General features: G+C 34.0%; 2 protein-coding genes across 2 annotated transcripts in view; both read left to right on the top strand.

The window, feature by feature from the left end:
• The window catches only part of LOC108773324 (zinc finger and BTB domain-containing protein 17), a 142172-nt gene that overhangs the window by 6211 nt on the left and 112169 nt on the right, over nt 1–23792 (top strand). The window contains exon 6 of the mRNA XM_018539085.1: nt 407–541. Coding sequence (XP_018394587.1) covers nt 407–541 — 135 coding nt within the window. The remainder of the gene's footprint in view (nt 1–406; nt 542–23792) is intronic.
• On the top strand, nt 14879–23353 carry LOC108773328 (zinc finger Y-chromosomal protein). The gene is made up of 3 exons (XM_018539088.1): nt 14879–15168; nt 22229–22235; nt 23135–23353. The coding sequence occupies exons 1-3, from the start codon at nt 14879–14881 to the stop codon at nt 23351–23353; spliced, it is 516 nt and encodes a 171-aa protein (XP_018394590.1).

Raw genomic sequence — 23792 nt, 5'->3', positions numbered from 1 at the left:
CGATTGTGAAACCCTGTGTTTTGCTGCGCGATCTCTTGGTCGGTCTTACGTATGTGCCCTTATATTTTTGTTCCCTTTTAAAGGAGTTTATGAATAAAGTTACCCTCTTTGTTCCTAGAATAATGTTTTTATCATTACTTTCATCTGACATGTTAATTCCATATCATTCGAAATTTTTAAATAAGGAATTTCGATAAGAACTCACAACTTAATTATTAGTTGAATAGTTTTAATTTAATTATTGATTCGAGGTGTGTGACGAAATAGCTCTTACTTAGTTTTATAGCGGTATCGTGACTTATCTTAATAAATTTTTAATTATATTATTGACATACATCTTATCACGCAAAGAGTAAATATTTGAACGTCACATTGAGATTTATCGAACGATGATTTATTTTAGCAGGTATGGGCTCATGGCATGTTACCGGTGATCGAAGTAATGCGGGGGGTGTTGTGGGCTCTGTGGCAACTTCCGGAGCGGGAGATGAGGTTTTTCTCGCAGCTCAGGAGGCCGCACAGGCTCATCGCGACTCACAAGGTAGGCTCAGTGGCTTCATGTTTCATCTGCCTCCTGCCCCCCGTAACAATAGACACTCGCATAATTTGTTTCAATGTCAAGAGTTTCTACCGTCTCTGAGTCATTTGTATCACTGATAAAGTGCAAATTCTAAATAATTTTATGGCTATGTAGAGTAGAAACGTGCGTACTTGCGTTTGAATGGGCTCGAGAATATGGAAAATTTTTCAAAATAGAAATGGATGATATCTTGTAACGTGATAGATCGACAATGGCTCATTCACAAGCGCGAGTACGTTGTTGAAAGTTTCGATGACATGTTTCGATACGCGCGCGTAATTATACGTGGCTATTGCGCAGGCGGGGCGGAGCTTCTTTTTCTTTCGTTGTTGATAACGTGGTTCAACCTAGATTCCGGTGCGTTCAAGTGTAGCACGGTCTCTGAAAGAGCTTTTTATTTTCTATCGGAGCATGTAGAGCTTTCTGTTAAGAATTCTTAAGTTCTTTCTGTTTATCTTTCTATCTTTTTCTTTTCTTAGCGTAGTGTCGCGATAAGTGAGACTTGACGTAAGACGAGCCGCACGTGCGTTCGCGCGCGCCTTTTCTCGCGTCATACAGCAATTGGTTTTCTATAATCGGTTTCGCGATATTCGTTCTGTCGCCTCGTCTTCGTTAGCCTTGCAATGCGCGACGCTACGGCCTCTCTCTCCTCTGAAAGGAGTTACGACATCGCGAGGACAGCAGGGAGAACACGAGACCTCAATATCTCGTGTCAATTTTGCGCGTAAAAAAAAAATACGTAGAACGATTACAGTTAGCAGTACTTTATCCGCGATGATAGTTAAACGCGGTTTCATATACTATAACAGTAGTTGGCAGTAAATTATAGTAGTGACATCTCTGATAGTGAAATTTTTCTACTGTTATTTTTACGTAAATATACGTTGAAACAGCTATGGAATGAAATAGCCAAGATAGGTAGCGACTTACGAGAATTGAGAGATTATAAATCTGTTAGTATATCATATTTTGTTCACAACGAAGTATGAAGCGTCGATTATTTTTTAATTTTATCGATTATAGATGTAACGAGACGTTTTTATTAATCAAGCACCGTATTATTGATGTTTAAAGTCAGTTAAGAATTAAAAATAGTTACAAACGGAATCGCGCATCATCGATAACTGAAAACATGTAGGTGTAAAGATCAATGGGTATAAGGATTGAGTAGGATGTCTCTCTCGATGGTCTCTCTGCCTTTTGAAACCGGTTCGTTTCGTTCACGTTTATGAATTTCCACAAAGTTGAATAATGCATTGCGTGATAAATCCAACGATAGGGATTTCGACACGCGATTGTTTTATAAGAAACGATACGGTATATGACATACTTGTTTTCGATGCGGAAACACGTATGGAACATAACTCGCTATTTTATAGTCTGATTTCATTCGCGGAAGTCGTGGCTCAGCGATTAAGTAACTAAGGAAATTTTGGGACGTATCCGGATTGTTTCCTTGTTGCTATGGGAAATTGAAGCTGAAGCAATGTAAGAGTTTCTCGGTGGGCAGGAATATAACGGGCTTCGCGCAATCGAGCGAGTGTGAGCCAGCAGTCTCGCCTTGACTCTAATCGGCCTTTCACGAAATTTGACTCTACTGTGTGTATATATATATATGTATAATGTAGGTAACGTTGAGCACCTTCAACAATGATCATTTTACGCTGATTCTCGGCACGATTCGGAAGTAATCGTTTCACAACCTATGCAGTTACTTGACTCTAGAACGGTATCACCCGAATTTCTAAGTGATGCCCACTGCGTCGTTAGGACGTTTTTTTTTTTTTTTTAGTATATTCATCGATTACACATTTACGTGTTATTTCACTTAGGACTCAATATAATTTTTTAAGTTATTTATTTCATTCAATTTTTTATGCGTCATCTATTAGATGATCCACTGCTCTCATGTATCACATTCGATTGCTCTTAGGATGTATGCAAAACGGATTTAATTATTTGAAACCGAATGGAAACTTTCGAATCAAGTTTTTTTTTCAGACCACTCATAGCGGACATGAGAAATCTAGCTGATCATGTTTGTGTAGTATAATAGGCATGTATATTTAATGGCCTGGTCGAGGCATTCTCACGAACGCTCATTGACCTTGGGTTCCGTGATACTTGGAACGAACGCGCGTGGTAGGGAAGATTTCTATCGAAAAAGATAGAAGAGACGACAAAAAGCGAGTAAGCGAACCTACTGGCGACGAGATATATCATACATACGTTCTCTTATCGCGATGTCAATTTGCAAAAGACGTCGTTTCGAAATTCACAGTCATAAAGAGTAATGAAAAATAACTTTCACGATAGATTTTACGTTAATTTGCAATAAAGTCAAGGTCGAGCGATTATATAGTTTTTGAGGAAACTTCGGTAGAAATCATACATTACATATGTTGCGTATATATGTAAAATACTTAACGTAATTACAGTTTAACCATTACGTTTAACGTGAGCCGGCGAGTGAAAAATTGAGATAAAGAGATAGTTTCTTCGTTGTTTAACAAGAATGCGTTAGCGAAGATAAGACTGATATAAAAATTAATTGAACGTCGCGGTTTACTGATGACCCAGATTTATCGCGAACTCATGTATCAGGCGCGCTGAATTGTATTGAGACGATTATTATATTACGTAACGACAAAACGGAAAGATTACTGTATAGTTTCTCAGCGGTACAATAGGGAACGATAGTTTCACCAGTATTAACGTAACGAGGCTGATAACGAATTATATGATAGATACCTAACTTCATTTGTAACAATTGTACGATTTGTTACTTGAATGTAACAAAAATTCGAAATATTCTCGGTTACTTTTTTCCTTCGTTTGCTCGTGAAGAAGGAAATAACGAAATTTTTGTCAGTTATTACGGTCGGTTGGCAACGCAAGTTTCTTGCCGAGACGACGGGGACCAGCTTGCTTGCATCTGCTAACGTACTTGCGACAGCTGCACACCGAGCAGCTGATGCAGCTGGATACCGGTTGCCCCAGATGACTGAACCGGAAATTGTCCGCCCGGCGCCGCGCCATATCCTTCGTGATCGGGTGATCCCTTTACGAGTTGAAATATAAAACTGTGTTTATACGATGCGGTAACAATTCACTATAGAGCAAAGAAGATTCGATTTTCTTTTAATTTTCGTAAGAGCAGTCTCGTTATTACGGTGAACATGAAAGGATAATTCGGCGAAGGAGAGACATATTGAGAGAGAAGAATAGCGTAAAACAAAAGTTAATGTCTTTTTTATTAGTTTTTATTAGGAGGGGTAAGAGGAGGGTTTTTCTTAGGTACGGTCCGGTTTTTCGTTAGCTTTTAAGGTACATGATCGCCCTAATGCGGTGATCCAACGTGGGAATCAAGGTAATTTCGGAGAGAGAGGAGCGGCCTCTTTGTCAATGCTAGCGTTGCTAAATCTCGAATTCGTACTCGCGATCGCGCGGTTCCTGACGTGTGACTCGATGACGGTGATTCTTTTTCGCGATGTCCTTACGCGCCAGGTGCCCGTGGAATCGCGAGAGTTTCTCGTTTGCTAAGCTCGTCACGGCAGACGAAATTGCATTCTGCCTCCCACTTTTCTCACGCTGTGTGTCAATGCGTCTTGTGTCGCGCGCGATACACTTACAAAAGAAAGATTACATTGGACAGATGCTCGCATTGATAGCGAAGGTCGTTTTTTTTCACCGTCAGAGACTTGTTGCCTTGAATCTAGTTTTTCGTGCCGTTCGAAGAAGAGGGGCCGACATTTAAAATTGCGCCTCAAGCCAAACGCGATCGGGGTCCACTTTTTAGAGGCTCCTCTGCTCCACGGAAAACGCGTCTCTTTCCGTTTTTTTTTTTGTTTATTTTGGAATTTCAACATCAAAAGCTCTCTCACACATTTCGTTATCGCTTCTTACATTCCGTACATGTACATCTTCACTCACGTTTGTTGTTGGTCTTTCTTCGAGTTTTCGTTCCATGACGAGACGCCGAGTTCGCGATTCTAGGACCGGAGTTGCGCCACGTTGTTCGCAGCGCGTAGATCTCTTTATTTTTTTCTCTCGTGAATATTTTCTGTCGCGGAGACACGCGAAAGCGTTCCGTCGACAAGACAAAGGTAAACGCGTTCACGCCTGTCCGAAGGAATGATCACCGAAGACACTCGAGCTATCTTCGGCCGTTTCTTCTGGCAACAGTGAAACGATTGCGTTTACCTTTGCCAATCCGGGACGAGATTCACCCTCGGATCCTAGATAATAAAAAGCCCATTGTAGCTGTGACGTGTTTTTTTTGTTGGCGCGAGAAAGAACCAGTATATATATATGTAACGAGGGTGCGTGTACTAATCATGCACAAAAGTCGAATCGTGCAGGAACTTGGCCGAGAATCGCGTGAGGAACATCCAGTGTCTCCTCGTTGATCGCGGATTGGAACAACCGAGTACGTTGATGTACAACCAGCCGTGCGCGGAGTCTTACAGTAAAATTCTCTGCTCTCTATACCATCTCTCTCTCGTCCAGGGTGATGTCTCGCGCGTTTTCCTTTCTCCTCTCTCCCAATTATGCACGACGAAGAAACGCAGGGAGCACGGATACCCTCGCCCTTCTGCCTGCCTGTTCTCCTCCCGTCCATGTACATCTGTTTTGCCTATCTCTTTTTTTTTGTCTTCTTTTTCTCATCGAAATTTGCACTTCTCATACGGCTGGTTGTAAGTCTCGAAACCGGCTGGCCGGGAAATTCGCCTCTCGCTCGATCGATCTCGCTTTTCCCAAGAGAGGGATCGGCGAGGTCCATCGACGTTTTACAATGTTTCTCTCACGCATCGCGCGCATTCACACGTTATGCGTAACTTACATTCACGTTGGGTTGCGATTCGCTATACGAACGAAAAAAGCACGTTCCACATCAAGATCTTGGTCGCGCAAGCGCGCGCGCACCAGGAATAATACCTGCAGTACGATATAACGATGTATGAACAATTTATATATATTATATATTCATATATATATAATTTTTTTTTGTCCATTCCGTGTATGCGTACACTCGATAGTTTTTAACCCATTTGTGCCATATATATATATATATATTTACATATATATCTTTTTTTTGGCGTAATTCGTCTTTTGCATGCCACGCTTCCTTCGGTAGTGTAACTATACACCTTAACTCTACGGAAGTGTGCAAGCGTGACGGCGTTTGGCCGGACGTATCCCGTAGCGACATGTGCATGGTGGTGGTAATTGAAGTTGTATTATCTATGTTATGTGAATGAAGTATACATAAGTAGAGAAATAGCGCGAGAAAGGGATTCGCAACATCGCCGCTCATGCTTGCACGCATTCGACAAATTCTTTTTTTTTTTTTTACTAACCCACGTGTACATAACTGGCTTTTTTATTCGTAACGCATAAAACAAACTATTTAATTAACCTGATTTATACATATATATTTTATTATGGTTCTCATATGTGCATACATGCATACGTCATGTATGTATGTATACATATGAGTGTTCGAAAGAAAGGACTCCATAGTATATATATATTTACACTTATATATACGTCGTATACATATAATATGCTTAATATTATTTATATAATATACTATTTTCTATTCGATATATATCGCTATCTATATATACCATAAAATATTTATATTAACGATTACGTATAGACATTCACATCGTTGTCATTATTGTTCATGGTATTGTACTTACTCGTTATTCGATTCTCGTTGTGTTGTTGTACCATGCCATGTCACAATTTTTCTCTGTATACTCCCTTTTGTGTTTTTTTACCTGCCTCAAGTGTTTAGGCTATGAGGAAGCGCTCGAGATGAAGATGAGAATGCAGAAGAAGAAGAAGCTCGACGAGCTGTTACGATCGAGCGATTTCTCGGTCGGAGCGACTCACAGAGCTTCTTCAGGATCCCGAAGAGAGAATCCGATGATGTCAGAAGAGAGAAGAAGTCTGCAAACGTGTCCTTTGCGCGTTTGCGGAGACCACCAGGAGCGGAATTGTGCTTTCGCAGTTGTTTTTCCTGCGCAAGCTTTCGGTAATTGCTATATGACGCGTTCTAATCTTTCAGATCTCTATGATTTCATTTGAAGCTTATCTTTATGATACTCTCGCCCGAGTGAGCGAGAGTTTCAAAAAGATAACATAAATATAATAAATCCATAGAGTTCGCGCGAAAAATTAATAAGATATTCAAATGTCAAAAATGCACGAACAACATCTAAATCACTACTATTTGGATGTTTACGTATGCATCTTCGGCATTTTCGAATATTCGCGTTTGTTTATTTTTCGATAATTTTTCGAAAAGTCCGGAACTTTCACGATTTTGCAGCGTACTGATTTTTGTTCGAGCGATCTTTTCGCACAGAATAAAGCTCATACGCTCGCATTTTTTTCTTCAAGACAGAAGATATCGAAGATGACAGCGGCACTAATAACATATTGGTAAGGATACTTCATGAGGTAAACAGGTAATACTTGGCTCAAGGTAAAAAGGTAACACGATCCGTTAGAAGTATTAGTAACCTGGTTATATTATAACATAACTCGTAATCTCGTTTACGCAAACGCGCTATTTATTCTTACATGTGTTTCGAGTTATACATGTAAACTTGACGTACGTATGTAATTTATGTTCCATATTTGACCGATGTGTAACAAGGTGATTAGTGCTGATGTTATCGCAAATAAAAATAGCTGCACTCGCGAGTTAGTGAGTTTAAGACGATTAGAATTCCTTCTCGCAAGTGATAGTCGCGTTTTTATTTGCAATACGACTGTTCTGATTTTTTTATTTGAAAACTGTATGTTTAAATTGTATTCAGGAAAATGCTATTAACGCTATTTGTGTCATTTTATTTTTGTTTTATGTCTAATGATAAAAATAGAATGACACAAATAGCACTAATAGCACACTTTCTGAACGCATTCCTCAGTAAGAAAAACATACGAACGAAAATTGTGTGTATGGTGAATGTTCACAGAAATTTAATATATGTATGTGTGCAATAACCAATTTTTATATGTTTCATTGCATTTTTTTAATATCGATTTTGGACTACCCTTCGCCATTGTTACAGTGATAAGAAAGAATATCTTTCTCATTCTTAATAATGACAAGGGAAAGTTAAAGCGATATAAAAATATGATGTGTGTCACTAACAAACCAATTTTTTCCATTAATTATTTTCAGCCGTTTTAATCGAGATTATAGAAAATTTAAAATTTTCACTAATTTTTCTAATATTGAATTTGAAATATTTTTTCGACTTTGATATTAAAAAATTAAACGTAAATTTTCTATAATTTGGGGAAATCGCATCGTGCTGTAATGTGTTCTTGCTTTTTTTTATTTTCGTTTTCAGAAAATTATGCAGATTATGACTACATGCTCTGTTTATAATGTTCAAGTTGAGAAGAAAGAAGTCAGAGAAGAGCGGACTTTTCTGCTTTTCAAGGACTTAATTATCTTGACTTGATAATTTATGCATTGTCATATTTTCAAATTTTCTGTTTACGAAAATTGTCATTTTGGTTGGCAAGAAAGAAGAAAGAAGATAGAATAAAATAGAAGCAGATGCCTGGACGATCTGTAAAAGGACCAAAGGGTACTCATCGTTGATTTCTGAATTGCATTTTGTGATTCAGAAATTCAAAATTTATATTAAATTAGATTACGATTGAGTTTCCGGTTATCCTTAATTTAGGATTTCGGATCTCAAGAAGATTATTTATATTTTTCGAAGATTGTATATATTCTCTTTGTTGTTTTGCTTTTGTCTATAAGTGCGTTCGGGGAAACGTTATTAACGTTAAATGTCATTCTATTTTTATTTTATGTCTAATAAACGATGAGGATAAAATGACATAAATAGCGCTAAAAGAGTTTCCTCGAACGTATCCTATATTTTCTCAGTGTTACAACATTTTTATTTTTTTTTCCGCTCGACTTGTCTGAGTTCTTTGCGTTCGCGATGTGTGATCTTTTTCTGCAAGAACTAGGAATGAAGATAAATGCTCGAGTTCGAAGGTCTCGCTTTTTGAATCTTCGAACGAGAGCTTGGAAGACGTCAAGAAACTTCGACTCTTTGGATTGGTAATGTATTGAATGGTACAGTATTGGTAACCCCTTATGATAAATAGCGTAACATTTGCGATTAGTAATAAGTGATTATAAATCTCATTTATAAATATAGTTTGTAAGACTTTTGCTTAAGTTAAAATCATATTGCGGCGTAACTAAAATTTACATGTTTATAATATAATTTTATTCTTTTTCAATAGGATGGATTTTTCATTTTAAAATATATATTTATCGAATTGAAGCGACTTTGCGAGCTTAGAAAAGTTGATTAGATTTCATAGACATTTGTGTCTATGACCACAACTTGATACACATAGAAATCGTGATATTTTTTAATGATATTTTGCGTGAAATTTTATTTTTTTCTGTATGTATGTGAAATTGGAGCATTATTTCCAATTGATGGATTATCTTTATGTGTATATTTTTAAGTGGATGAATGATATTATTTAATACACAATATGTTTAGGTATTTCTAGTGATTTATTCAATAAGATATTACTATATCCTCCAGCCTCTAATGTTTAAGATATTATCTTAAGATAATTGCTTTTAATGAAAAACCTCATTAATAATTATGCTTTTCTTTTGAAAATATTTATGATATTCGTATTTTTTTACGATTTTTCTTTTATGGAAATCTACCATAAGAGTATGATTTTCATGTTGTTAAATGGTGCGTCATTAATGTTATTTATCGGATTTATTCGGATAAATTACGATTTCATATGATGTCAAGAAGATCTGTCATATAATTGATTTCAAGAAAGCATTTTGCTTTTTTGAGAGCAAGTTTCGTCAGCCAAATTTGCCAGGAATGTGATGTCGCTGTCGTAATGAATTGAACAGATGCCTATGTGGTAAAAAGGTAAATGGTATTGTATACGTAAGTATTTAATCTTGTGTGTTGTATCGGCACGCAAGATGCTCTTTCCCATTATATTACATATATTGAATAAATTCTGGCAGAAATAGTAGAGATGTCTTGCATTGTCTTTTTGAAGTGGTTAAGCATTTCGATGTTTATCGAGAAGCTTAGTATTTTGCTTTTAATAAATAATAATACTCTGCTGTAAATTGATAGCTTCTATTTTTGCCATCATTTATTTATTATATCAAACAATAAGATATACTCTTGGCACATCCGATTTTTCTTGATTTATACATATATATATATATTTGTTCCTATGAGATTATTCCATTAGGCATATCAAATGCTGAATCATCGTAAAATTACAATTTCAGTTTTATATATGTGTATATATAACACATACATATATATATAATGGATGAAATAATTTTCATGATATGCACTGACAGGCGGAATATTACAATGATGCTTTTGTCAGTTGATTACTTTTTGAATAATTTTATTTCACAATTCTCGCCAACTCGTTTCATTTAATGATAAAATTTTCCAACAGTGTCCGTGTAAATTTGTTGTCTTGTAATTTCATGCTGCGGAAATTGCGTCGTTTTTGCTAGAAAGTTACGCAATATTCGCTGAATGAAAACAGATCGATGACATGTCCGATATTGTATTTTTCCTCTCCTTTTTTATTCTTCCTATTTTTTTGTAAATTTTTCAGCTCAATGCAGTGTTCAAAAATGGATTTTATTATTTCGGTGAATAGTCCGTCCCTCGTGATGAAGAATGTGTGTATAAATCTTTTTGTATGAATGGAATGTCTGTGTTCACGTATTTTGATTTGAGGCAGAGAGTAAACATATAGACTATTTTTTGGAGCTTTCGTACAAAATTAATAGGGTAACGAGAAGTTGCACTTGTGGGCAGTTCAAATTTAGGGTGTTGGTCTGCAAATGATCTGTCGATTATCATTATATTGTTCGTCATCAAAGAGAGAAATTTTGATAGTTTGTTAACGTGTTATAGGGAGCTTCATTGTCACGTTTCGCGAATGGATAATTGAATAGTATGCATAGAATAAATTATCTTGTGATTATTCCGTTCACTGATAACGATTAATTTAACGAATTTGACTTGCAGATTTTTGTTGAAGCTGATTTAATTATCTTTAAATGTGTGGTTTATATGTGAGCTTCATTCGGATATGTTGCGAGCAGTGTCGCAAAAATGTTAAGATTCGCGCAGCAATATTGTGCCGCTTCTCGCAAGTACCGAATGATTACAATAAATTCGGCGAAATTTAATTTTATATATATATATTTATTATATAGCTTTAACAAAAATTTTGATGAAAAATCGTAAAAAATAATCGTTGGATGATAGAACGATACAGATGTAATTTTTGTGTGTGATTGAGAGGACAATTTGAATTCTCGAGGAAAATGATTTTTATGTACGTTCATTTTCATTGAAAATTTAAATAATTGTCCTTACGAGCTGCTTAGAATTTTTGTATTGATTTGCAATCTCGTTGCGGGTCTCGCAGGGGTTTCAAGTCTTCTGAATTTCTAGCTTCACAGAAAATTACGTATATAATTACAATGGTTTTATTTGAAATTATGAACATTGCAGAATGGAAATTTTTTTATTGCATACTATTCAAAATTAATTGATATCGTAATTATGAGATTAACAATAGAACATACAATTCATACAGGATCGTAGGATTAAATTTAACATATCGTTCCCATTCTATGAAAAAGGTTGCTACTTTTACTCGAAATAGTTCATAAACGTGAGAGAGTATTATTTATCAACTTTCGCGTCTTGTTACTAATATTTGCACTGAAATTGCCTTATAAATTTCTGTCTTCATAAAATACTTTTAAAAATCTCGAATAATCGTAATGCTTGTAATTGACTTGACTATTATCATTTTGGTGCAATTATTGCTTTTCTGTTAATCATTGCTGCGCAGCGATCATTACTATAACTGCAATACATTGCACGAGTGGTAAGTAATCTTTACAAGAAGAAAGACTTACGATGTTCACTCGAATAACGAAAACAGGTATATGTTTGGAAAAAAACTCATGTTTATGTATCTCATCTACAACTTGAAAGAAGTACTTTTCAATCTTGACTCATTTTCCTTAATGCAATCTCTCAATTTTCGCGACAATTAAGACTCGACATGACGGACAAAACAGATCGCAACTGATTTAGATTCAATCATTCCTTCGCATTCCACGTAAAGGAAGATTCCAACGAATGGAGACGCGTTGTTTGTATGCTCGCGTGATAGTTGTGGAGGGCCCCACGGTGTTTCAGAGTCTTTTCTTGGGTATCGTTGCTCACGCTGTGACCGACGTTATTCGGTCCTGTATTCCCTGGAAAGGCATCAGCGCTACGAGTGCGGAGTGGAGAAGCAATTTTCTTGCGGAACCTGTCGGCGACGTTTCACCAGAGTGGACATCATGCGATCACATCAGAAGAGGACGGGTCATCGTTTGACACCTTACACCAGACTAGTCAAGGTGTCGCCTTTGGACCGTCACGTTTTTGAATCAGAAGTTTTCCCGGGGGAATACGGGAATAAGAGTCATCGACAACATCAACAATAACAGCGTCAATATAACAGGAGGCCAGAGGGAGGAGGCATCAATAATTCTAGCATGTCGATTTGTCGTAGTTGAGTCTCTTTTCTCTCTCGTGTGATTTCTATTTCTCTTTCGAACTTGTTCACGAAAACACAAGTTACATCGCGATGCCAAGTAAAGAATTTCTTTAATCTTGCCCTTCGCGCGTAACTAAGTAAATTAAAAATATCTATATTTAGAAAATATTTTTCTCGCAATGTTTTCTTCGAGCAATGTACCGTCGTTATCTGCTTTCCATGGGCGTAGATGCAACGTTGCATAGCTCGACAGAAATTGAGATGAGTTTATCGAATTTTACATTGATCTCCAAGTGTTACAGTTCTCATCTTATTGTTTTATTTTTAATTTTTATTTTGGTTAACATTTTTTAATTATTTTTGACTAAATCACTTGGAGTTCAATTTGATTTTTCGGTTGTCACATTGCGTTTTCAAGAAATTTCTTCGTAGAGCAGTACATTAATTCAAAATTATATTTGATATTTTATTTGATATTATAATTATTGGCTTGGCTCGTGATGTGTAAAGTACTATTATGTCTGATAGAATATTTTTTTAAAATTAAACTCGGAGGTGTATTTAGTTTTATTTTATTCAAATGGATTGAATTTTGTCAAATTTAAAAAACTAATCTCGAATACTCAATTACAATTTTTCAAAACTGCTTTTTCAATGCAACTAGGAAAGCGAATTTTGAAATTTTGTTTGAAAGTATATGTTATATTTGAAAAAAATGTTACAAAGATTATAATACATAGTTATTGCGTAATGATATTCTGTAAATATATCCAAATTAAGAATTGTTAGAAATTATTTCGGTGAGAGAATCATTCTCGGGAATATAATCGGCGTTAACACTGTTGTAAATCGGCTCATTAGAAATAACGGCGCTAATCGTCAATTTTTGTTAAAATAAATGGCTAATTTCTATGAAAAATCAACCAGACGTATGTGTTCTAATGATCTTTTTTCTCATTGGTTCTTTAGAAGTACTAGTTACTCAAATAATTCACAAATGCAATCTAATACTCGAGATTTCTCATATTTTTACACAAATAATATTTCATTAAATAATGTTTCATTTTTTGTATTGTGAAATTTTAAAATTTATTATCCAGTTATACACACACATACGGAACAAATTTATGTTTCATCCGGAGATGAGATAATGGTATTTATATGCATTTTGGCGAGTATCTGAAAAACAATTTGATATCCAAATTGCTCGTTACGTTACACAATTCAACTTCACAGTTGACGGGAACTAGATCGATATCCTAATTTTTAGAGTCATGAATGTGATCTGCTTTTTAATATTGAGATGAAAAATAGAAATATAGAATAAAAATAAACTTAATGATAATAAAACTTTGTACAAAAATTTCCATTTGTTAAAAATACTGGCAAATAGTTTTTTTTGTTTGGCATAAAAGAACAAATTGTGACGTGACGGAGCAATTTGAACAACAGTTTCAGAGTGAGTGTCAGAATATATAAAAATATTACAGTCTGTCTCTGATAAAAAATCTTTCGTGTGTATACGTCATTTATATAATTGAATTTGTGAATTATGTAAAGACGAAAGAGCATTTTTTTCTTTTGTCAAATATCGCTATAAGATTACTTAAATTCCTGTTACATAATTACCATTGAGTTAATTTATTTTTAAATAATTCAAAAATATGATCTTCGGTACAAACGACACATTTTGTTTATAGCTGGAATGCGAATGATTGTCGATCAAATCGTCTTCTAAATTTTTTCCGTGATAATAATCGTCATGTTGCTTTCGTTCATTCGTTGATGTCTCTCCTTTTTAGCCTAATATTTTATTAATATAAGTTTATTCGCACTTCACATATAACCTCGATTTATAATCATTTGTTGTGTGGTAAAGTAGAATCAATGTAAACATAAGCTAACGTGCACACGATTTTTGTCATGTCTTTGGAGAGTCTTATATATGCTTTCGCGTGTCTCGCATCGATCTTGCATCCAGCCGTATTTTTCAACATCTACAAATGCGATTTCGACCAGTTGATGGACCTGAAGCTGAAGAACAAATAAAGAATTTCTTTAAAAAAAAAAAATCTTCTAATCTCTTTTCAATTGTGCGAACCCTACACCCAGCTTTTCAGCTCTCGTATATCGTTGCGAATGTAAAATAACTTAATTACTAACTTTTGGTGTGGCATAATCTCAAACCTTTTCGTAATGTCAACTTCAAAGTTTTATGACAAAAAATACAAAAATTGTGTAGGCATTAATCTTTTACAATTTATTTAAATATTCTTAAACATATTTCAATCTAATTCTCCAATTTTTTTTTTAGAAAGTAACTCAAATATCTGGCAATTAAGATCATATTCATCCTTTGAAAAGAAAGTAAGTCATATTTCATTTATACGATACATAAACACTGTTTACATTATTTTTTTAATGAAAAATTCCAAAATTCAAGGCGATATTTATTTTGAATAACGATGCCAGTGCGTTCGAAAAGTTTGGCAAAGGCAGGGAGGAGAGAGAGAGAGACGGGGAGGGGGAGGGGGTGGGGGGAGACGATGTTTCAGAAAAAACGCAAAAGTGAAAATAATTCTCGAAAGGAATCATTGAAATTGAAATGCATCTTATCGCGTCCGCACGCATAATTGACCTCCGGGGTGATACAGTTGGCCGATGATGCTTGCAGCTGCCACGCCGTATTGGTCACAGTCCACTGGGGTGCATCAGCAACCCACGACACATTACTGCAGACTCTCCTGTCCAAACTGCGGTCGCAGCTACAAGTATCGAAGCGGTCTGCGAGGACATATCGCCGACTGTCTCTCGGAAAAAGAGAAATTGGAGGCTGATTTTCGTCAACGACAGGAGCAACGGCGGCAGCGAGAACAGCAGCAGCAGGTGCAGCAGCGACTGGAGCAGTTCACTGAGAAAGATGTCAGAGTACTGTACAAGTTTTGGAAATCGTAGATACTTGTGTAGCACAGAGACGGATGGAAAATCGGTAGTAAAAATTCTTCCATTGCGTCGGAATCACTTGTTCTTGTTTTATTCACCTTTGAATACAGAAGCGGGATCCTACGATCGTTTCTCGTTCTTGGAAGCTCCACTGTCTCGATCCAGGCACTGTCTCTTGCTCTTGCGTTTGACGGTAGGTCTGTTTTCTGTGTCTGAACTAGTACACATTTTTGGAACTTAAATGAGATATATATGTATATATGTTTGATATTTGTCGAAAGTGAAAATTCTAGTGCAGGAACAGAAAACTGACCAAATACGTGGCTTTCACTAGTTCCTGTTCTTTTATGTTTTTCTTTTTATTACAAAAGCGAGAAAGCCGTAAACTAATCAATAGTTCACTTATGTGTGTGTGCGCGCGCGCGCGAGGCGAGTGTATATATATATATATATTGTGTTCTACTTTATATTATTCTCATTCGTTTAAGTACATAATGTTATTACATCGTGCAAAAAATAAAAATGAATAAATAAAATAATAAAGTTTGTATAATCCAGCTCGATATGCGATGCATTTGCATCTTACTAGCGAATACACAATTATAAATCATAACTTAATACTTATATATTAATAAAATGACTTAAAATGATTCTTTAATCACGAGTAGCATCTGGGTACATGCTACTAGCATTGTAAATAACTATATCAGTATCAGATTAACGAAGGAATAAATGAAGCATCAGTGATGATTGTTGGTTGATGTGTATTGCATGCTGAAGTTTTGTCATCTAGTCGAACGTAAGCTTCGTGATTGTCAGCGTGGCGAGTAAATGTCGTATTTAAAGCGGCAAACGAAGGAGCTGTCTCGAGCGGCTCTCATCGGAGGGAAATCATCCACGTTCGAATCATTCACACGTAATTTCAACCAGTATTTACGTTCATTCACCATGGATATGTGTGTTGGGTGAAACTGTACAAGGAGTCATATTTTACGTTGGGTTGAAATTAATTACATCACGGGTGTAAAAATGGATGCACTAATAAAATGCAGTTCATTTTGGTGCAGCATGTAAATAACAGCCCAAAATAATGAAGACTGTGCACAAGGATCTGCCGTAAGGATTGATAATGTATTTTTTTCAAGTAATAGCAATAAATATGTATTGCTATAAAGTCGTTTTTTTTTTTGTCATTGTTATATAGAACGTCACTCCAAAGCTTTCACATATTAATTATTTGCTTTTGCCGTAAAGTTTTTAGTATATCATACATTGTTTTTAATTTATTCCTCAACAATTCAAAAATACAACATGAGAATAAATGAAACCTCATTACATATTTTTAAAATTAAAATTAATTTTATATACTATATATACATTTATTAAATTTTCTATATATTGTACTCGTTACAGTAATTAGATATCGACGAATTAATTAATTCGTGTATTCATTATTGATTTGTTTGTGGACAATGCGACTTCTAATTTTGATTACTGTAATAATAGAATGTTGTATGCGGCGATATTACATTTTTCAGTAATTCAGTACACTTTGAAAAAAAAAAAACTCGAAAATAATTAAATGCGACTAGAACCATTTTCTATTCCTCGACGGGCTTGGGAGCTTTTTGTGCAGTCTTCCTTTGGAGCGAGCTTTATTCAGTATTGTCCACACGCTTGGTTCGAGCTTTTTCTTCAACGGTCGAGAGAGAAAAAAAAGAAAGGGGGGGTCAATGTGTCCAGGTCACACTGTCTCGATCGGAGTAACCCGCGGCTTTGCAGATAAGAGGGGCTCGTTTCGTGCGTCCGGCAGGAACCGGTATGATGTAAAAGGCCTCCCCCTGTATGCTTGCAGCCAGCCCCGCGAAGGAGATCGTCTTGAGTGGCGGCGACGGCGAACTGCCATTTCGGTGTGTAATGTGCGGACGTGGATACAGATCGCGATCGTCTCTCACACGACACTCCAGATACGAGTGCGGCCGCCTCGGATCCCGATATACCTTCACCTGCACTCTCTGCGGCAAATACTTCTGTCGGCCGGATCACCTCAAGCAGCATATCCTCAACATCCACGGGGGTTCCGTTGCTAAATAACCGCGGCTCATCTCCTTCGGCGTATAGAAAAACATTGTCATCGATTCTCCGTTTACCGATGATGAATCGATTAGCAGCCGTCTTTGAGGACGTCGAAATTACTGTGAAAATAATTGCGATTGTCATGAGATCGAGAAGGAATGTTTTTGCATCATATTCTCTTCAAAATAGATTTTATATTTTTCTTAAAAAAGAAATGTAATCTTTATATACAACATATAAGTAATCTTATAAAATTTGAACTTACATTAGTTTATAAACTGTTGGATTACTTTTATGCACTATTGTATTTAGCGTGGTATGTGAATGATGAGCTTCTACTTAGGATAAACATGTTTATTTTGATACTGCAATAATATTTCTTATTAAACGGGGTTTTTTAGACTAGGTTGCAGATAATGTAGAAGTCTCAGAAATATTTTTATCGTTTACCGTGGAGCTTTATTTTAATCGTCGCTTAGATTTGTTTATCCAAAGGAACACCAAAGGGAATTTTATTTTAAATTTGTCAGTAGGGTTAATTGTTGTTTATGGAATATCAATTTTTTTGCTTCTGTTAGAATATCTTTTAGAGAAAATATTTAATAATTGATTAGAATTTTGAAACATAAATTTTCTTATACAATAGTTCTTATTCAGAAATTTTGCTTTTGTTTGTGTTTGAAAAATTTCTCGATTGTATATTCAAGAGTTTGTTAATAGTCTGATCTAACGAGTTTTTAGGTAACAAATATGGTTTATTTTTTAAATAAACCATATTGTTTAATACAAACGAAATAAACCATTTTGTTACAGTACATGTTTAAGAGTTAGATATGTTATTAATAGATTTTTTATTATTATGCGGTTCCAAGAATAGTTTATGTTACATATAAATGCTCAAATAGACATTTTTTAAATAACGAAAGATTGTATTTTTCACTTTAGAAAATTCAAGATGAAATGAAGTGCACATATCATGTACGTGTACTTGCGTGTTTTAGAGGTAAACTGCCAAATAGCTGATCACGAATGCCAAATGACTAATATTCCTATTTTTCTAGTGCAATATATACGTTTAAGTTATTCTATAAAAGTATACGATTATGCAATGATGTATAGAAATGTGTTAATGAATATTGGAAAATGTTGTTTAGGAATGACAAAGTTCTGTGAATAAGAAATTAGTCATATCTGTTTCTTTCTCTTGTTGAATTTTCTAAATACGTCTGAATGTATTTATTTTAGATTTTTGGAAGCAAATTTTGAACTTAAAAATTTTATTTATTAAAATGTGTTCAAATTGATAGAATGTATATTACTAAAATGCAGAAGTTTATCAGTTTTTTCGGATCATGTATATGCAGTCTTTATCGTATATTTTTCTGTATTTTTTCTATATAAATAAATCTTTTTCGTTTTATTACTAACTAAAACAATCACGGTTTTTCAATATATCTTGAATTATATCTTAATAAAACAATTAATTGTGAAAGTTTATGAACTTCTGCATTCTAGAAATTTATTTTATATATACGTCGACAGTTTTCAAAATAATATTCTTATTATACTACGCATATCGAAATCTTTTTGGTTTTCTTCGCGATTAAAGAATTAGATTTAAAAATGTGAAAAGTTATAGGTATTAAAAATTTGTTTAAAAATTTAGTAGATATATTTATTGTGTTGTAGAGCAAATTTTCAAAAATGTTAGTTTTTCACAGAAACAAAATTTCTTTTTACGATTTTATCTTACTGCAGAAGTATCGATTACGTGTAAAGAGAAATATGTTATACAGCGACTCTAGTGTCGTATGTACCATTTGAGGCTATAAAATATGCGCTAATATAATATGTTATTTATGCGAGTTTACGTAAATAGAAGAGGTATGATGGGGTCATTTTTTATTACCCTAAAAGATACGACATGGGTACATTACTGTTATTGTTGGACATTGATTCCACATGTTGTTACTTATCGGACTTTATAAATTTTTATGGTATTTCAATAAAAAAGTAATATTAAATAAATTTTGTATTTCTTAACCACTTCCTATCCATTTTTTTGGTATCACGTTCCTCTCAGTCTAATTATATCTTTTAATTTTTTAAAATTTTCATTTTATATGTACATTTATTTTTTTTATGGCATACAAAACACCATATAATAATGCTGTGATAATTAAAAATTTTTAATATGTAGTGATATTTTATTTTTAAACTTAATTGTAAATTAAAGTATATGTTAAAAATAAATATTTGTAAATATATATTAAACTTAATATTTATTTAAAAGAAATAAAAGTAAAAGCACGTATATAATTAATATACCTAAATGTCTAGTTTTTATGGTTATACATTTCCGCTAATTCAGTCAGTATGATGTTAAACTGAAAATAAATAATTGTCTTTCGGGTAATTTAGAGTATGACATCTGGATGAAGTTTTTTATTTTTAAAATTGTAAAAATAATTATATAGTATATATAGATACAATATTTTATTTCTTAATTAGTAATATAATCCAAATTAATTTTTTTTGCTTGATTGTGCAGGTGGGGGCTGCAATTTAATTATGGGTATATTGTAAAATTTGCTATGCACACATTTAATCAAAATTAAAGTAAAGTTTTTACAATTTTTTAATTTAATACAGTTTTAGTCAAAAAAGAAAATTTAATGAACAAATAAAAATTACAATACAATCGACATAAAACGGAAGTTTCTTTTCATTTTAACAATAAATTAAAATGTATTACATCACATTCGGTCTCTCTTTTTGTACGTAAAAATAATATGTATATAAACGCGTGTGTTATTTCGATAGAATTAGGTAGACGATTAACACTTGGTATCGTAGCGTGGTAATAAGTTTCGTCGTTCGATAAAAGTTTTTTAGGTACATACGGGAGAAAAATCGTTTGAGTAAAGTCTTGTTCGAAAGAAAGAAGCTTTTTTGTTCGTGTTCGTGGAAAATCTGAAAGACGCACAAGTACAATTCCTTGCACATCCTACCTTAGCGCGATTTCCGATTCGTGGGATATCTTGGTCCATAGAACTGAACCGACCCTCGTGAGGACTGACGTCACTTCGTTTTATGTTTCATTACAGTGTCAGATGCGCTGATCAACAACGGTGAGCATCGATGCCGGAAATGCGGCAAATGTTACAAGAATCAGTCCTCCTTGTGCAGGCACATCAGGTATGGCTGCGGACCGACCAAGTTGAAGTGTGTTTGTCCGCACTGCGGAAGACTTTACTCCAGGCCCGATACTCTCACCGAACATGTGATCAGGGTGCACATGTATCCGACTCAATAGTCGTTCCCGATCTCATTTACGATTTGAAGTTATTCATCTATACAATACGACGTTTGTGTAATATTTTTATTTTATAGGCAAAGGTATAGAAAATATCTGTGAAACATTTTAAAGAAATGTAATAATTTTTTAATTTATGTTATTATTTTCACTTATTGTTAAAAACAGAATTATATTGAGTATTTTTATTTTGAGTTATCTTGTATTAACTTGAAGAGCGTTTCTTTTATTAAGCGAATTATAATTTTTAAATATTGTAATATTTAGTTTTATTTTTAGTTTCTACAGTCACTTAATTGAAATTATTGTTAATAAGATCAGAAATATATATTATCTAATGGAAAAAATTGATTATCGTAAAAAGTATTTCGAATTAGTTAAAATGGATTCAATATACATATAATTAGAGCATATTTATTCATTTCAGTTTATTTATATAATCAAGAAGAGGATTTGATCTCCAATATTTCTTACCTTCACTCATCCAGCTATATCTTATACGCACTCTTTTGACGCTTACCTATTTTTTTATTCTTTATGTTTATTTTACCTAATTTTCTTGCCTCTCTCATCTAAAAACTAAAATTTTCTAATCTTCAGCTCTTATCTAATTTACAGTTTTTCGTACAATCTATTTTACTTTTTACTTATATTTTTAATTTTATCGCAAAACTTTTTGAAGATTTTTAATTGTCATATCTTTTTGTTTTTACTCTTTTACCCTTCTTCTCCTTACTTCTTCTTTTCTTTTCATTTCTTTCTATCTTTCCAAAGCTTCTTAGTACCTTTTCTTTTGTTTCATCTAAGTCTTCTCCCCATATAATCTTCTTATAATCCTTTCCAATATCTTCTAACTCATTAAACCTTCATCTCTTCTATTTTATTCTTATATATTCTTTAAAATATACACTTCTCCCTTTCTTTTCCTAATCAATATTTATTTGATTTTTTTAGATCATCACATTTTAATTTAATTAATGCTCTTATCTCATTCTCTCTCCTAAACTCCTCTATATTACTTTCTTTAGATAGTTCGGCTCTCTGTTCTTAACCATCACTTTACAATTCTTGTTAAATTTCACCTTTTCGATTCTTTATCCTTTTTCCATAAAATGGATTTCATATGTAAATAAAAAGAACAGATGTATTTTTGAGAGAATATTAATATTTAATATTAATATTATATTCCACATATTGTATACTTCGACATTTAATAAATTAATGATATGTATCATGCATAGGCAACACATAACACAAATTAATTTTTGTACATTACTATACTTAGCGTTTCTGATATAAAAGAGAGAGAGAGATTGGGTGCTTTCCAATTGCTTAACACATCTTAACACAAATATAAAAAGGCAAATTAATTCACATATTTGTCAGTATTGATAAATAATTTAACACTTTTAATATTTTTTATATTGGCGCAATAATCTCATAACCTTAAAAGAATTAAAATATTTATTAATATTTAAAATGTGTAAACCGATTTGTACTCAATCGCATCAATTATCGTAATTGTCGTTACAACACATTCGTACTCACAATCAGCCTAAGGACTACTAGTCGGTTATGTAATGTATGAACGATTACGGCAATTGGTACAATTGAGTGCAAATTTGGTTTATATATTTTTATAATAAATAATTTGAATTACTTTAAGGGGGGGAGAGTTATAAGGCTATTGTGACGACAAAGAATATGTATTTAAAAGGATTACATTATTTATTAACACTGAAAGATATGTGAATTAATTTACTACATTTGGTGATAAGCAGTTGGAAAAGCACCCATTGAATGCTCTTGTCCGCGATTGTAAAGCGAATAGGCATTATTAATTGGCATAATTGTTTTACAAAGAATAATTTCCATAACTTCTCTTAAATTTAGTTAAAATTTAATGTTTCAATTAAAATCCTATTTTTTAAATTTTATACATAAATCTTCAGATCTCTCGTTTATTAGAAGATTCGTCTTTTAAAATTTTTAAAACTAAATAGAAAGATTGCGAATATAAAGCTATATAAATAATAATGATACATTTTTTCATGTTAAAATGATATCAATGAAATATTTAAAAAAAATTTGTACATATATTTATTAATTCCTCGCTGAAGATTATGTAACTCAACATTTGAAGATCCTATTTGACAAATTGAATATCACACAAATCATCCGTCATTTATTTTATTCCATTTAAACATTATCATTATACTCTTTATCTGATGCTCTCTATGTTCTGAAATAATAATCTAGCTAGGGCATATAGTTGTAGAGCGTAGTACATCCAACCGCTGGAAGATCGCGTAAAAGGATCAGAAAAAGAGACTGAGACCTTGCATGTTCAGGTACTCACAAAGATGAATCGCGAGACATACATTATCCATAAGAGATCGTAAAATTTACACATTTGTTTCGTTTCGAACATGCTTGCAGCATACTGGACCGAATACTCGACGGTGCATGAGACTCTGGCCTTACAGTCGCTCGACTGGAAGAAGATATCCGAACAGCAGCATCGTCAACAGCAGCAGCAGCAGCAGCAACAATTTTCGCAGCGGCAGCAGTCGTTTCCACAGCAACCATTGCAGGGCCATGTTTGCAAAGATTGCGGCAAGATCTACAAACAGAGGAATGCTCTGTGGCGACACTTCAAATACGAGTGCGGCAAAAGTCCCAGATTCCAGTGCCCGTATTGTCGCTACCGGACGAAACAACGATCTAACATGTCTTCACATATTAAGCACAAACACGTGGGCTTCAAGATTTACGTAATCGATCTTGAAGCCGGGAAATGATTGCCTTAATTAAGTTTTTTAATGGTCAAAGTCGAAAATATTTCTATGTGTCTTGCATTTTAGCAGAATATAAAAAAATATTATTTAACAACGATTTTTAAGCCATCATATATATTTACGCAATGATTTTATATCGATTAATAAATCATTAAAAATTAATTAAAAAAGTTCTTGTAGCTCACGTCTTGTAGAAGAAGTTGTGGTAACTATCTACAATAATGGACCACCATCCAATGATCTTGACCTTCACATATATGGTCAAAGTCACGACCCTGAGTGATCTTCAGAAAGTTCAGAATGATCTTCTTTTAGCCGGCGGCCATTAAAAAGTTATTAACAAAAAAAGTTCTGCTTAAATAAACGTTCTGCTTTAATATACACTTAAACAAACGTTTGAAAAGTATGTGTGTAGAGGAGGCAATAGTGGCCCCCCCCCCCC

This window comes from Cyphomyrmex costatus, unplaced genomic scaffold (genome assembly GCF_001594065.2).
Source record: "Cyphomyrmex costatus isolate MS0001 unplaced genomic scaffold, Ccosl1.0 scaffold205, whole genome shotgun sequence".
Taxonomy (NCBI): domain Eukaryota; kingdom Metazoa; phylum Arthropoda; class Insecta; order Hymenoptera; family Formicidae; genus Cyphomyrmex; species Cyphomyrmex costatus.
Note: the sequence above shows the minus strand (reverse complement) of the source record. Positions and strands in the feature narration are given on the sequence as shown.

Excerpts from the sequence above, each read along its gene's own strand:
- LOC108773328 (XM_018539088.1), top strand. The coding sequence starts at position 14,879 with ATGATGCTTGCAGCTGCCACGCCGTATTGGTCACAGTCCACTGGGGTG.